Here is a 16575-nt window from a genome sequence, read left to right as displayed (position 1 = left end):
GGAGCAGCCACTCCAACCTTGGGCTGAACCTCTGGCCTTGCTTTACATAAGAGAGCCCTTAGTTATGCCATTGTTATTTGGGGTGAGATTTTTCTGTCACTCCCAGCTAAACAACCTAATCCTAAGTGATACCTCAAAGGTCCCTGCTAGACTGACCTCTTGGGAGTCTCAGGTGGTAGAACTAGAGCTTGCTGGAGAGGAGGGTCTCTCCTGCTGAGTGGAAGCCAGAGCCCCCTCCCGCTGTCTCCCTCCCTGGGCTCAGACAGGTCCAGCCTTCCTCAGGACTCTGAGTTCAGTTCTCTCTCCAGGAGTAGCTACTCTTATAAGCTTCCTGTCCCTTCAGTCAACATGCTCCACGGTAGGTCCGAGGCTGGGCGCTGCCACAACTCACCTTCCCTAAGAGTGGTATCGAGGTTCTTTGGCGGTGATCCACTTTTCCCATCCCCACTTCTCAAGAGCATTAGGGAACATATAGTCAGTGCCCTCTTCGCACTCCCTTTCCACCTGCGGGGTGTAAGAAGAGAACCTGAGGGCCCTGCAGTGCTTAGGGGTGGGAGTGAAAAAAGAGGCAGGTAAAATGCAGAGTCCCCAAGAAGCAAAGCAGAGAGAAAGATAGAGAAGGCAGGAACAGTCATGGGTACATGTTATCACAAATACACAAGTTATGAGAGCAGGAGGCTGGGGCTGCAAGAGGTGGCAGGGAAGCTTCCAGAAGGGCAGACTCCAGCCTCATCCCTCCCTGCCCTGCAATGCTGAAGTTCCCAGGTAGAGGGGAACCTCTAGACCCTTCCGACTGTCAGGGCTCTGTGGATCCATTTGTCGTTGTCTTCCCACCCCCAACCTTGATATCCAGGGCCTGCCTTCAGGACAGAGCCTGGGAATGGGGAGAGGACCTGGAACGGGGTAACCCTGGGGAAAAAAGTTCTTACTAGTCACCCCAGGGCCTGGGGATACTTGCCAGGAGTGGCCTGCCAAGTCGAGTGACCTTGGACAAGTCTCGGCCACTCCTCGGGCCTCAGTTTCCTTTGAGGCACCCCGAATGGGCGGGGGTTGCTTTGGCTTTCCTCAGCTCGGGGACCCGGGCGGAGGTCCGGGGTGTCAGGGTGGGAGACGGGCCCGGCTGGTAGCTGAAATCCGGCCAGGCGCACTGTCGGCGCTCAGAGCTGGTGGCCGCCTCCAGGGCTTCCTGATCCCCAGCCGCGCTCGCTTGGAGCGCACTGCCCAATACGTCCCGGCCCGGGACCGGCTGACGGGTGCGGGCGGGGCGGGCCCTGGGGTCTCTGGCGGCCAGGGCGGAAGAACCCGGACCCTGCGCGGCCCCTCCCGCGGGCGGGGCGGCCCCTCGCCGGCTCCTCCCCCGCCGCCCGCCGCCCGCCTCCCGCCAGGGATCAGTCGCCGCACGCGGTTCCGCAGGTGGCAGCGATGGCCCAGTCCTGAACGCCCCGCCATGGCCGGCGCCCCCGGCCCGCTGCGCCTTGCGCTTCTGCTGCTCGGGGCGGTGGGCAGGGCCGGCCCCCGCCCCCAGGTGAGACCCAGGGACCCCGACGGCACCGGGGGAGGGGGTGGTGCGGCGGGCTGCAAGGGTAATGTCCTGGCTGGGGACCCCGGGACAGCGCGAAACTCCGAAACCGCTGGCGGGGGCATCCAAAAGCCTCGCGGAGAGTAGGGACTGGAGATTTGGTGCTCCTGGGCTGGGAAGCCCAGGTGGGGGCTTGGATGACAGAGGATTCTCCCAGCTCCAGCGAGGCGCCCTCTTCCTGGCGGCCCGGGGCCCTCTGCCCTGGCACCCGCTGCCCCACGGCCGCCCTGCGCTGACTTCTGCACCGCATGTCCTTCCTCCCCACCACTTTCCCAACTCCTTCTTCTCCTAAACCGTGTCAGCCGCCCTGGCACAGCCTGGCGTTCCCTCGGATTCCGTCCGACCCACAGTCTGCCCCGACCCCTCTCCCGCGGTGCCTCCCCAGACAATCCACCTGCTCAAAGACACTGAGAAGGCCCTGGGAGGGCTGACAGGGCCAGGAGACCCAGCTGGTCTCCCTTTCTCATCAGCCCCAGGCACAGCCTTTGATTCATGGCTGCCGGGACCCTGCGGTGGCAGCTTGTCCTTCCCAGTGACCTCCTAGATGGAACCTACCCCCCTGTCCCCTACCAGCCTCTGTAGCAAACAGGCAGAAGGCTCAGTGCCCCCCCTCTGGAAGCAGCCAGCCCCAACCCCCACCCTCACCCACGCTGCTGACCTCTCTTTCTAACCCTACACTGACAACAGGGACCAGGAGAACGCATACCGGGACACACAGGAGCACCTGGTCTCCTCGGTGCCGCCAGAGAATAGGCCACAGATGGACCACCGCAGCCCCTCTCTCCTGCCCTTGCTGCCTTTCCTGTCCAGGGCTCCTGGGCTTGGGGCAGTGGTCAGCTGCTTTTGAAGAGGGGAGCTGTCCAAAGATGCTACGACATGCTTAAGGAGAGAGGAGATACAGACTCGGGTGGCCTGTCCTGGGTCAGGAAACAGGTTCTTCCTATCACTTCCCACTGCTACCCTCAGACCTAAAGAGCTGAGATCTGTGGGGAGTGGACCTGGAAGAACCTTGAAGTTTGTCCCAGAACCATTGCCTTGGTGAAGGCAGACTCCACCCCAGCTAAAAACCCAGATGTGAACAGACATGGCTCTCAGCTAAGGTGCCAGCACATGTTCAGCCCCCAGATTCTTTTCCAGACGCATCCTCTCCCTGCCCCTGTTACCCAGCCCAGCTGCTGCCCTGAGCCCCAGGAGACATCCTCCCCCTTCCAAGGCACCTTCCCCACAGTACCCCTAGCCAGGCTGCGGCTTTCCTAGTGTGGTTGGGATCTTTCAGGGGCCAGGGCTGCAGACCCATGACGTGGTTCTTGCTCATCGTTCCCTCCTCGTATGGACTGGGTTGGGGTAGGGGTGGGAGGCTCTGCTTCCTGGTCTCATCCTGCTCCAGGCCAGGTATACACATCTGGTTTGAATGAAGGGAAGAGAGCAAAGGGAAGAGGAAAGTTTCTCTGGGCTATTTTCCCAGAGGCCTTATTCCCAGAAGTGTTGGGCTCCTGAACCCACACTTTCCTCTGATCCAATTTCATTCCTTAGCCCCAGGCTAGGGCAAATTTGAGCATCCTGAGGCCATAACAGGATTGGGGTAGTAGAGAGGGATAGGCAGGGACAGGTCCTGAGCAGAAAAGGGAACTTTGAGGGTGTGCCGTTGTTATGAGGCACTGAGCTGCCACAGAGATCTGAGTCACAGGGGTCTTTGAGGATAGACTGCAATAATTATGACATAACCTCATGCATGCTTATACGACTAAAAAATAGTGAATTTTGCATTTGTTTTCTGTCTATGAAGTCAGCAGGGTTAGAGTTACTCCCCTCATGTGGCTGATGGGGGGCTCAGATAAAGAGGGTCCCATGTATAAAGTAGCCCCGCAGTTCAGGAGCAGGGAGGAGAAAGGCGTGAGGGGCTGGGCTCTTGACCTAACACCTCCTACTCAAACAGGACTGAAGGGAGAAGTCTGAGAGTGAGCTGCTCACCGTCAGGTCTGGTGAGGCTGGAAGCAGCATCCCTGCAGGTAGGGGGATGGCTGAATTGACTTCTGAAAAAGGTGCCCTAGGCCACTCTTTCATTGCTGCTGGGAATGCTCACTCCCTTACCCTGGTCCTTACCTCTCCAATACCCCTGTGAGGGAGCAGGCCTACTGAGGAGACAGGCACGCCTTTGACACTCAAAGTTAAAATCAGACAGAACTGGATTCAAATATAGAGTCTGCTATTATCTGGTGATCTTGAGTTGGATACTTGATTATCCCCAATCCATTTCGTCATCTGTAAATAGGGATCATAAACTCTATCACATAGGGTTATGGACGGGATTGAGACACTGGCGCCCCGAAATGGCAGATTTAGTCACTTTAGTCAAAAAGGGGAACTGACCCATTTGTCCTTGGGAATCTGGAAGTGTTTTCCAGGGCTGCAGCACAGGACGGAGAGAGGGGCTGTCGGAGACCCTGGGTCTCTGTACTCCAGTGAATGGCGGATGGAGTCCAGCACCTCAGCCTTGGTCAGTGTGGACTTTGTTCTAAGCTGGGCTTCCTCCTGGACAGGACCCAGACTGGGGGCTGGGGCAGCAGCAACCAAGAAACCACATCCTGCCCTCGAATGCTTGCACCAAGGCAAAACAGGCTTCCTCAGCTCTAGCCTGCTCCTAGGAAAATTCCTATGTATGTGTGTGTGTGTGTGGTGTGGGGGCACAGAGACAGAGACAGGTAGACTGAAACAGACCGGGGGAGAAGGGAGTGGGCTGTATGAGCCCCCATTTCCCATGTGTATGTGAGTGACCCTGTATGTAACAGTCTGTGTGGGAATGAGTCACTGGATGTGCAACATCTCAGCATGCAGTTGTGCATCTGACAGGGTCTATGTGTTTGTGACCCTGCACGTGATACTGTGTCTGTGGGAGGGTCTGTGTGTGTGTATGTGTCTGTGTGTGTGTGTAGCATCTTGGTGTGTGAATGGGTGTCTACTAGTGTGTGTCTATATGTGCAGGAGAGACTGTGCTTGTGACAGTGTCTGTGTGTCCCTCTGTGTGTGTTGGGGACAGTGACTCCGCATGTGAGTGGCAGTCTGTTAGTGATTGTGTGTGGTGGGGGAGAATCTGTGTCAGTGTCTTGGTATTGGGAATGTGCTTGGGGGTGTGTGTGATGATGCATGTGACAGTGTGTCCATGTGGGGGTTTTTGTGACTGTGAGAGCATGTGTGTAGTATTGGTTTTCCTGTCCTTTTGTTCAGATATCTAAAGCCCTTAGGGAAAAAAATGGATTGTAAGCTCTGAGCTTTCCAAAAAAAAAAAAAGAAAGAAAAGAAAAACAAGGGACTGTCAAAGAGACGGGGTCTGTTGATGGAAGGCGTGATTTCGTGATTTGACTTCTGGGAGGTGACACAGAGGAGGGAGGTTAGGGGGTCCTGGGAGGAGATGCCAGGGAACCTGCAGGGCTGGACATAGTTGGGGGCCTCCAGAAATTTGAATTGGAATCCCTCCTTCCTCCTTCTGAGAGGCCCTCCTCCATGACTCCCACCTCATGGCACGGAGAGTCCAAGATCTCTTTCCTCCTTCCCCTCAACCAAAATGGTCCCCCCAAAAGGAAAGAATCTGATACACTTATTCACACTGAGAAACAGGAGGCACTTTCAGGTTGGCAGCCAGTGTTTGGAGAGGGAGTCCCTCCCCGGGGTATTGGAAAGCCCGCCACCCCAGGGGCTTTCACCCCACCTACATCCTTCCCTGCTGTCCTTCCTTCGAACGCTGCCTGCTTGTATAGGACTTGAGAAGTCACAAAGATTTTCACCTGCTTTATCATGTTGGATCTGTGCAGTGTCTAAGAGTGATGTGCCCATTTTACAGACGGCAGAACTGGCAACTGATGAGGAAACTGAGGTCCAAAAAGATAAAGTGTGTCTCTTCAGTCCTGCATTAACAGAGCTGGGATTTAGACCAAGGATTTGTAACTCTCTGTCCAGTGCTCCTTCCTGTAGACCACGCCACTCCCTCCTGTGTCCTCTTTCCTGTCTCCTGCTTACTCCCAAAATTCCTGAATCTGAGGGATGCCCCCTCCTTCTTGTAACCTACAACCCAGGTGTTCCCACGTGCCTTCCTCCACCTCAGAGAGATCCCATGAAGCCTGTCAGGTCTTGATTCTAAAAACTGCCATCCCGCTCTTACCATGGCCCCTCAGACACCCCCAACCCCTGCCCTGCTCTCCTGGTCAGCACTGCTGCCTTGTGAGGGATGGAGACATCTGCACTGCTTCCTCCCCATTCCCCAGCACCACAGCCCCACCTTGTCAGGCTTGCAGCAGGGACTTACGTTGTGGGAGGATGAAATGGAGGGTGGGGGACACTGGTGGGCAGCACCTTGCCCCTCCTCACACGAAGTGGGGTCCCAAGCCTCCTCCCTACTTCACTTTGCCATTGGCTGTGGTTACTACTGGAAGATAGCAGAAATTAAGCAGAATGATTGGTCACGGGACATGAAAATATATTCATTTCTTCTTTCTGGAAGTTTGTTGATCCTAGAAGTGAGAAAGGGGTGGGGACCCAGTTCCCAGGAACCCTGGTCACTCCCTCCCACTCTGCCCTTTCCTCTAAACAGCAGAAATCATGGGGGTAGCTGCCATTGACTGGGCCTGCTCCATGTGCCAGCCATCCTGAGCTTTAACTCAGTCCTCACAGTGATCCTATCGGGGAGGAGGTGCTGTTCCCGTTTGCACAAGTGTAAGCTGAGGCTAAAACGTAAAACTCTTGCACTCGGTCGCAAACCTGATGTCTGGGTGAGCCAGGTCCAGGCCCAGATCTGAGCCCAAGGTCAGGGCTATTCAGCCTCCACTATGTTACCTGGGCACCCAGACCCTGTGGCACCGGGTGGCCCCAGCCTCACTTACCCCAGCCTTTCCCCAGATCAGAGCCTCCTATCTGTCCCAGGGCCCACCACCACTCTCTCTCTGCCCTCCCAAAATCCTCCTGACTACAGTTCACAGCTCTCCTCTGTTCACTGGATCACCGACGTCCCCATCTCTGTGCCTTTTCCCTGCTGTGTCCTCCTGCTGAAATGCCCACCCTCCTCCTTGCTAGCCCAGTCTGCCCCCAGCTCCCTTCACCCCAGCCCCACCTCACAGTCCCCAGTACCCCAGGCCTCTCGAGTCTACACTGAGCCCTCCCCAACCACTCCCTGAGCTCTTTCACCCACTGCCTCCCTTGTGAGGTCACTTGTCCTGTACAGCGTTGACCCTGACCCCGAAGTAGCCTGAGGACTCTCTCGGGCCAGGGCTCCTTCAGTCACCTTTATACTCCCTGTGTTCCCTTCCCTCACGACCACCCAGAGCCTGGCACAGTTATGGTTTCTATAAATACAAGATGTGGGAGAGGCCACAAGTCTGTGTAGTTTGTACTGTGTGTGCACCTGCAGGGGTGGGATGAAGGCTCAAATATATTTAGAAACCCTGATCTGGCGCAGGGAAGGGACGGACAAGATGCTCCTATTGCCAGGAATCCCCCACCTAAGAGGGACTCACAGCCCCTTCCTCAGGGAGCCCCAGTCTGAGGGAGACGCAGCCCTGTCTTCCGGGAGTCCCAGTCTGAGGGGGGTCACATCCCCATCCTCAGGGATCCCCAGTCTGAGGGAGACACAGCCCCGTCCTCAGGGAGCCCCAGGCTGAGGGAGACACAGCCCCATCCTCAGGGAGGCCCAGTCTGAGGGAGACGCAGCTCCGTCCTCAGGGACCCCCAGTCTGAGGGGAGACACAGCCCCGTCCTCAGGGAGCCCCAGTCTGAGGGAGTCACAGCCCCGTCCTCAGGGAGCCCCAGTCTGAGGGAGAAGCAGCCCTGTCCTCAGGGAGCCCCAGTCTGAGAGAGAAGCAGCCCCGTCCTCAGGGAGCCCCAGTCTGAGAGAGAAGCAGCCCCGTCCTCAGGGAGCCCCAGTCTGAGGGGAGACACAGCCCCGTCCTCAGGGAGCCCCAGTCTGAGGGAGACACAGCCCCGTCCTCAGGGAGGCCCAGTCTGAGGGAGACACAGCCCCGTCCTCAGGGAGCCCCAGTCTGAGGGAGTCACAGCCCCGTCCTCAGGGAGCCCCAGTCTGAGGGAGACACAGCCCCGTCCTCAGGGAGCCTCAGTCTGAGGGAGACACAGCCCCGTCCTCAGGGAGCCCCAGTCTGAGGGAGACGCAGCCCCGTCCTCAGGGAGCCCCAGTCTGAGGGGGGACACAGCCCCGTCCTCAGGGAGCTCCAGTCTGAGGGAGACGCAGCCCTGTCCTCAGGGAGCCCCAATCTGAGGGAGTCACAGCCCCGTCCTCAGGGAGCCCCAGTCTGAGGGAGACACAGCCCCGTCCTCAGGGAGCCCCAGTCTGAGGGAGACCCAGCCCCGTCCTCAGGGAGCCCCAGTCTGATGGGAGACGCAGCCCTGTCCTCAGGGAGCCCCGGTCTGAGAGAGAAGCAGCCCCGTCCTCAGGGAGCCCCAGTCTGAGGGGAGACACAGTCCCATCCTCAGGGAGCCCCAGTCTGAGGGAGTCACAGCCCTGTCCTCAAGGAAGCTCAGTCTGAGGGAGACACAGCTCCATCCTCAGGGAAGCTCAGTCTGAAGATAGTTTTATATCCGCAGCTCTGCTCAGAGTAGGTGACAGCACTGCCCTGGGGTGTGGGAGACCAGATTGGCCTTCATGGCACTGCGTCACCCCTCCCCTGCCTCTGGGGAGAACTGGCTTCCATAGCCTCTCCCCCTGCCCCAGACATACCTTCTGCCCAAATTCCCAGCAGTGACCTTGCATGTTGTCTGCTTTCATTCTAGAAACAAAAACTGAGGGGGATTTCTCCATCTCTCTGCCCCCCACCCCCAGCAGCTGCTGCATTTAGGAGCAGCGTTTGAGAGCCCTTTACCAGGAGAAGAGGGAAGACGGGAGAAAGGAGAAGGGAGAAGGGGTGGGACGGCAGGGTTGATCCACCTGGACTTGCCCTGATGAAAACTGTGCCGCCGCCTCAGCTGTGGCTAAAATCACAGACAACAAATTTGCAGCTGTTACGTTTGGTTTCTTATTCTTTTTTTCCCAAACGAATATAGTTGAGCTTTGCCCTCAGAAGAGATCTATCCTTCAGGGTAGCCCCTGCAGCCTCAGTACACACACACCACGGATGCTGCTGGGGCTGAAAGTGAGCTGGGCCCCTCCATGGGACCTCTGAGGCTGCAGGGGGTGAGCAAGGCAACCCGAGTCTCTAAGGGAGGTGTGTGATAAGCCAGCTAGAACCAGGGGGGAGTACCCTGAGAGCAGATCCAGCATGTGCTTAGTGCGCTACAAGGCAAGGGGTCAAGCTTCTAAAAAGAAACTGTTTTAATTTCAGCACGTGTGGACATTTTCGTGATTTCAAATAGCAAAATGTTTTAAATTATGTATAGGTCCTAAATTGTACACATGGGGCTTTTGGTTCATTTCAGCATCTGCAGCCTCTAAAGGACGAATATTTATAATTTTTAAGGCTGTTCAGGAAGAATAAAAAATAAAAAGAACCATAATCCCAAGACATAGCCAAAGGAAGTACACAAAGACGTTCAGAAGGAACGGTGGATTCTCAGTGGGATGGGTCTGTTTGGGTCTGTGTGCTAAAAAGTCATTTCCATGACCTTACCGGAAGTTGAGGTTCATCTCTCCCTACTCTCAGGTAGGTGGGGAACCCTCCCACTGCAGGCGTGACTTCAGTGCTCTGGAACCTCCCTGACCCCTTCACCTCATATCCTCAGGACTCTTCCTTCTTCTGGTGGATAGAAGCTGGGTTGAATATTAGATTTGGATTGTTGTGTCAGGGGGAGCATGGTGGGGGAGGGGTTGTGTTGAGTGTGTTTGTAAGTGAGTGCATTTTGTAAGAGGAATGCTAACAGTGGACATCCTGCTCAGTAGCCCTGAACGCCGCCTCCCACCACCCCCGCACACCCTCTGATATTCCACCATGGTCACTGATCTGAAGGACTTCAGATTCTAGCCTTCACTCTGGTTCCTGGGGGGCCATGCACCCTTGATTCAGTTTCTCTCCCACTCCAGTCTGTGTGTCTTCTTCTAGAATGGTTGAAAGTGCAAGAGGCTGCGGTCGGGCGCAGTGGCTCACACCTGTAATCCCAGCACTTTGAGAGGCTAAGGCAGGCGGATTACCTGTGGTCAGGAGTTCGGGACCAGTCTGGGAAACATGGTGAAACCCAGTTTATACTAAAATACAAAAAAAAAAAAAAAAAAAAAAAAATTAGCCAGGCATAGCGGCATGCGCCTGTAGTCCCAGCTACTCAGGAGGCTGAGGCAGGAGAATTGCTTGAACCTGGGAGGCAGAGGTTGCAGTGAGCCGAGATCATGCCATTGCACTCCAGCCTGGGCAACAGAGTGTGACTCTGTCTCAAAAAAAAAAAAAGAAAGAAAGAAGGAAGGAAGGAAGGAAAGAAAGAGAAAGGAAAAAGAAAGAAAGAAAGAAGAAAGAAAGAAAGAAGCCCTCAGGCAAGCTGACTAGGCACCAGAAGGAGGAGAGCTCAGAGTCCTGGTCCCTCAGAAAGTCTCTCTCCTAAGAGATCAGAGACTAGGAATGAGACACACACTCTCCTCTCCTCCTGCATCCACCCACCTCCCCACAAGCACCAATTTAGCAGACATTTGCTGGGCACTTGTGACACCTCAAGCTGTGCACCAGTCCCCTGGGAGGAATGAAGATGTCAGAGGATCCATCTGGAGCCCCTGGGTGGCAGTGACTTATTCTTCTTCTCTTTCAGAAATGGCTGATCCCTGGCAGAATTTGGGCTTTGAGGTTTCGTAGAGATCGAGAAACCAAGTATATTAGGGTGTGAGGGGTCAGGAGAGGGGCTGACTGAACCCACAGGCCTCCCATGTATGCCCTCCCCACAGGGTGCTCCTGTTTCCCTCTTGGAGACGATGCAGAAATGGGAAGAATATCAACGCCAGTGCCAGCGCAACCTGAGTGAGGCTCCACCTCCTGCCACAGGTGGGTCCAGGTGGGCTCCCATCTTTAGTGCTCCCCACCCAACCAACCCTTGGAGGACTTTGAGGAACCCCACATCCATGGCTGGGAGTCATTTGCCTCTCTGGGACACCACCCCTGCCCTCCGCCTTCATCTCATTGTCCAAGCCAAATGCCTCACCTGGATGCTTTCCTTTCTACCAACCAAAATCCTCTCATTCTTCAAAGTCTGCACAAGCACTACCTCCTCCAGAAAATCTTATCCAGGACCTCTGCCATCATTTGGCTCTGACTCGTTTGCTGTAGTCAGCTTTGGGGTTGCTGTGTTATTTCTGTCTTAGCTGTCTTATCTATGTGTACCCCGCCCCACCCCGTGAGCCTCCCAGCTAGAGCCTCTCATAGCAGGGACCCGACCTTTGCGTTTTTGTCCTCAGCACCTCCCAGCCTGTGTGTGGACTGAAGGCTCCACAAACATATTCATAGGAATAAATGTTTTAGGGAGTTCATGAGGTGGTTTAAAAAGAGCACAGATTCGGAGCCCAGTGGGCCTGGGTTGAAATCCTGACTGTAATTATGACACATGACCTAGAGAAGGTTATCTCAGGTGAGATCAGTGGGAAGTGAGGTAATATTTCCCTCTGATCTGTGAAGTGCATTTTAAGAATAGGCCTATAGGGATTGTTTGTTGAGCACTTACTACGTTCCCTTATCTATGTAACATACAGTCTTGATCCCACAAAGCCCTGTGGGGCTGGAAATAGTCCTGTTTTACAGATGAGGAAACAGACATTAAGTTACTTGCTCAAGGTCCTGTCACTGATAAGCGGCAAGTGCCCCTGCTTGGCTCTTGCTGGGTGGGGAAAGGGGCTGGCACACAGTAAGCACTCAGCAGAGGTTAGTGGCATGCAGCCTCCGACGAGGGGAGGGGTCTTGGGGAAGGGAGGGAAAGTACCCTGGACAGCCGCAAGCAGGGACTCAAAGACTCTTCTCTCTCCTCCCAGGCCTGTTCTGCAACCGGAGCTTCGATGGCTACGCCTGCTGGCCAGATGGGCCACCAGGTTCCTTCGTGAATGTCAGCTGTCCCTGGTACCTGCCCTGGGCCAGCAGTGGTGAGCACCTGCCCCCCTCCACCTTTCCCTGTATCCAGGAGGCTGGGTAGAGGCGCTGCTTCCTTTCCTCCGAGACACAGCCCTCCCCGCTCAGAATGTCTTTAGCCCTCCTAGTGAGCAGTCCCGCACTGGGGTGGAAAGAGCAGTCAGCAGTGGTAAGTGTCAGGATGGCCTGAGGTGCCACTTGGGCCTGGGCACGAGGCCAGTGCTGGCAGGTGTGTGGGGAAGGGAAAGTATGGGTCTGAAGAGAGAAACACAACCTCCCCCAATCCAGCAGTCAGGAAAGGAGTTGGTGGGAAAAGACCCTTGCAGGGAGGGGAGCTACACAGGGTGTCGTGGCTCTGCTGTGTGTATACATGTATGTGTGATATGTGTATGCAGGTAGCCCATACCTGGCAGTGACATCTAGCTACCTCCTCACTCTTTAGGGGTTCACTGGGAGCAGTGATCAGGGTGCTGGTGGGGTGACTAACCCCACCAGCCTCAGCCCTCCCCAGCTCACTCCTGCCTGCAGGGGGGACCCTGTACTGGGATAGGTGTGACTGGATAGGTGGGAAGGTCATTGGAGGTACAGAGATTTGCAGAGGCTGCGGGAGGATCCCTGACTGGAGGGTAAGTTAATGTGCCCCCCTGTCTATCTCAGCCTCTCTTGCGAGTCCAGTTCCACCCAGGCACCATGGGGGATAACAGGATACCAGCATCCTCATGGCAAGGAGCTCCCAGTCTCCATAAGAGGAGAAAAGATATTTCCCTATCATCATCATCATCATGATCATAGCCAATATTTATTGAGTGCCTACTGTGTGCCAAGTCCTGCCCTAAAAGCAGGACTTTGTAACTACCCTGTGGTTATGCCTGCTGAACAGATAAGGAAACTGAAGCACAAAAGGTTTAAGTCACTTGTTCCAAATGACGTGGTCAATGGCAGAGCCAGGATTTGAATCCAATTCATGCTCTTATCATCATGCCTTGAAGGGGCCTGAGCCCAAGCAGCAAGTGGCCCAGAAGCAAGTGCGAGCATGAGGTTATGCTGTGGAGAAGCCAGGAGTCTTCCTGGAGGAGGTGGCCTGGTGGGGCCCAACGTAAGCCTCACCTCGGCACGTGGGACTGAAGTCAGATGAGGCCCAGGCAGGTCTCCTACAAGTGCTGTCTCCTTGTCCACCCTCACAGTACACTCACCTCTCCCCAAGGAGCAGGGAGAGTCTGGGCCTAGAAGGAGGCAGATGCCTGGGCACATCAGGGACCTGCCTTCTCCACTGCTGCCTGTCGGAAGCACTTTCCACGCTATCTTTTCATCCTCACGATCCTCCGAGGCAAGTCCTCTGATTACCCTCCCATTTTCAGAAGAGGAAACCGAGGCACAGAGATGCTCGGTGGCTTTTGCAAGCTCACACAGCCATTAGCAGGCAACCCAGAAGGTTGGTTTAGAGTCATTGTGGCTAACTGCTACACCAAAGGCTTCCTTGGGGGTGTGTATGTGCCCTTGTCTGTGGCTCTGGCCTGGAGACAGGTGAGTGGTCTGGGTGCCCTCTGCTGTCTGGGCACACCTCTAGGGAGGGGGATGTGCTGTCTGCCCTCTCCTTACGAACCCTGCCATCTGGTGGTTCTGCTGGCTGGCTGTGTGAGCAGGAGCAACTTGCCAGACCTCTCTGTGACTTGGTTGACTTATCTGGGAGATGCAATAGAGCCAAGTGACATGGGTGTGGGGACTTCGGGGCCTTGAAAAATGGTAGCTGTTAATTTTTCCCACCTCCCTACCTGCCTCCCTGGCTTCCTGCAATACACATGTTTTCTCTGCCTCCTGAAGATTTGAGACTGGCAGCTCGGCCAGCATCTGCTGGGCCTCTAGACCCCAGGGAGCCAGGTGCAGGACAGGGCCCATCACTCAACCCTAAGCCGCCCCCAGCTCTGCCTGCCGCTTGCAGCTCCATCCATCACCTTTAATTTTATTTGAGCAGGAAATAGGTCCTGGTGGTGCCCGTTTATGAGTGAACATGGTTTTATTGCTTTCTCCATGAAGATAACGGCCACTGCACAGGCCCCCTGCCAGCCTTTCCCCCACCCCTTCCCCCCGCCACTCACCAGGCTAATTTACTCCCTTTTTTGACACTCGGAATCACCAACTCTGCCTCCCTCTCCCCACTCCCTGAGTTAGGGATGCACAGAGATACCCACCACAGGCTCAAGCTGCATAATTGCTGTCTCTAGCCTTTCCTGGAGCTTTCCTTGGCAGAGGGTGGCTGCAGGGGCTTCCCTGACCCCCACTCACATGTGTGGGAGCAGGAAAGGGACAGTTCTGGAGTGTTCTTGGGCTGATCAAGGGAGTCTCCTGTGGAGAAACGTGACAGTGTGCACTGGTGTCAGGGAGAAGGAAAGGGGTTATTTCAGGCAGGGTCCTGGCAGAAAACATGCTCAGCTGGCAATCTGGATAGAATTTAAGTGGCGGGGGGATGCTTTTCAGAGGCTGGGCAAGGTAAATGGACCAATAAGGCATATAAAGCACCAGGGACTACAACAATGGGAAGCTTCAGCACCCCTAGACCTGAGAAGTAAGGGACAAGAATGGAGCTGGGGCTCCCCATGATAGCTGGGCTACAATGGAGAAGCCACCCAGCAGGGCTGTGGCCACAGAGAGGCAAAGCCACTGCCAGACCTCACATCAACACAGGGAGGGAGCAGGGGAGAATACCCAGCCTCTCTCTCCTTCTGCCCTTCTATCTTCTGCCAGCGCCTCCCTCTGGCCCAAACCAACAGAGGCCAGGGAGGCTAAGGGGTGCTGTCCCGAGGCTCAGTCTTCTGGAGTTCAGAGTGGAGCAGAGGAGTGGGTGACCTGAGAAAGAGCAAAAGTCAAAACAATCACCAGATCCCTGAGCTGGGTCATGTCAGGAGCTGGGGGTGCCACTGAGACCTTAGAGGTATGTGAGTGTGTACTGGGAGGAGAAGGGGTAACCCCCCTCCATGGGGCTGAAGGGATCGGCTCAGCAGCCCAGGCAGTGGTGCTGAGGGAGGCTAGAGCCACCCTTCTGCCAAGAGTGTGGCATTAGGAAGGCTTCTAGGGACAGGTGGCACTGGGGCCAGGCCTGAAAGAACAGGCAGATGCAGAAGGGAAAAAGGAGCTCCTCCAGGGAGGAAGGGATCTAGGCAGCACCTTGGACATGAGGCCAGGCCGTGGGCCTCAGAACTACGCTGTCCTAGAGAAGCCAGCCAAGCCCTTGAATTCTGACCCCTCCAATTGAGAATTTGGGACTCAGGATCGTGCCAAGAGAGCTAGAGCAGAAGAGTCAAAGACCGAAGATGTTCAAAGAAAACACCTGGTGCAAACAAGACTGCGAGGAGGAGGCTGAAGTGGCTTCAGAGAGCCCATTGGCCACCTGAGGGCCCTTCAGCAGCCTCATTTACCCATAAACAGCTCATCTGCTTGTTACAAATCATTCCAGCCTCATTAGCTACACCCCCTCCTGATCCGTGTTTGTTAGCTTAGTTCTAATTATATGAGAGTCATAAAATCCTTTTAAAATAACCTATAACTCACAATTCTGGAAACTCTGGTGGGTGCCTCCCTGAGTAATGTCGAGCAGGGGGCTTTTACAATAGCCTGGGGTTGCCAAGGGGAGACTGAGGCCCAAGCTTGGCTCCTGAGGAGTTCTGGCTGAAGTGGTGTCACAGGCTCCATCTCCAGCCTCAGTGAAGGAGTTCCCCTTCGAGAAATCAGTGTGGGAGAGGATGCTTCCAAGGCCTACTATGTAGCGGGCACTTCACATGCTTTATCTTCTGGGAAGTCATTATGGCTCCCATTTTACAGATGAGGAAACTGAGGCCTGGGGAGGTAAAGGGACATGTCCAACGTCCCCCAGCTGGTTGAAGGCAGAACCAGGATCTGAACTTGAGTTTGTGTTGTTCAGAACCTGACCTCCTTCTCCTAAGCCCTGATACTCCACACTACCCTTCACCTCGGCCCTGAGCTGATGCCTCCATTTCGAGCCTGGCCTTTGACCCTCATCCCATTCCCTTGGGGAGGGCCTGTGCCCGGACTTTCTGAGTCTCAGCTTCCGCATCTGTAAAATGGAGGCCCAGCAGTCCTTGCTGGCCACCTTGTTGCCAGGGTGCAGGAGCTAATGGATTCATGAGCAGCTCTCCACGGCCCTGAGTGCCAGCATCCACGTGGAAGGGCGGCTGTTAGCTTGATTATAGGCACCGCAGCAGCTTCCGGGAGGGGAAGTGTTTAATTGGGGGTTTTATTTCCAGCAGCAGGGTCTGGCTTAATGAAATATCCCTGGGCCTCCTGGCATGTGGCTGCCCGGCTGCCTCCCTGTGTTATTGACAAGCCTTGAGCCAAATCCCTGGCTGTGATTTACCAGCTCCTCCTAAGCCAGATAAAGCGGGGCTGATAAGTAGGGCTATGCCCTGACCCACCCCACCTCCAGCAAAGATGGGCGTCTGGGGACCATGGGCCCAGCCAGGAACCAGCCTGGCTTTTAATATTTGATGCTAATGAAGGGTAATTGGCAGATGCACTTGCACAGGCTTGCTGGGCAAGGGACACAGTGATCCTTTGACTCTGTGCCAGTAATGCACACATCTGTGCACACACCACCTCCCTACCCTCCCAGCTGGCTCTGAACAGAGGGTGCAGGAATGGTGCAGCTGTCGGGGGTCTGCGCTGGCAAGGGGACCTGCTGGGAGGAGACTGAGTGTTGAGAAATCTGAGCCCAGAGGAAGGGCAGAGGAGAATGGCACATGGCACATTCTTCCCTATTAGCAGCAAGTTTGGCTGCTAACTTTAGGGTTCTGGAGGCAAAGAGCTGGGGCATTTAGTCCTGACTCTACTACTTTCTAGCTGATGACCTTAGGCAAGTCACTTGGCTTCTCAGAGGCTCAGTTTCTTCATATGTAAAATGGGACTAACCCCTACCTTGAAAAGTGGTTATAATGTGCAAAGGTGTCAGGAGTACAGGAG

The 16575-nt window shown here is 55.3% G+C and overlaps 1 protein-coding gene across 2 annotated transcripts in view; it reads left to right on the top strand.

Annotated features, from left to right (window-relative positions):
- The first annotated feature begins 1447 nt into the window (after positions 1 to 1447).
- The window catches only part of GLP1R (glucagon like peptide 1 receptor), a 41690-nt gene continuing 26562 nt past the window's right edge, over positions 1448 to 16575 (top strand). The window contains exons 1-3 of one of the 2 annotated variants that reach the window (XM_012464349.3): positions 1448 to 1525; positions 10437 to 10533; positions 11511 to 11618. In XM_012464349.3, coding sequence (XP_012319772.2) covers positions 1448 to 1525; positions 10437 to 10533; positions 11511 to 11618 — 283 coding nt within the window. Of the gene's footprint in view, positions 1526 to 9988; positions 10534 to 11510; positions 11619 to 16575 lie in introns of those variants that run through there. The other variant, XR_001109274.3, reaches the window with a different exon arrangement.

Source organism: Aotus nancymaae, unplaced genomic scaffold (genome assembly GCF_030222135.1).
Source record: "Aotus nancymaae isolate 86718 unplaced genomic scaffold, 86718_ANA_hifiasm-v0.15.2.pri h1tg000040l, whole genome shotgun sequence".
NCBI lineage: Eukaryota > Metazoa > Chordata > Mammalia > Primates > Aotidae > Aotus > Aotus nancymaae.
This window is presented reverse-complemented; position numbering and strand designations above follow the sequence as displayed.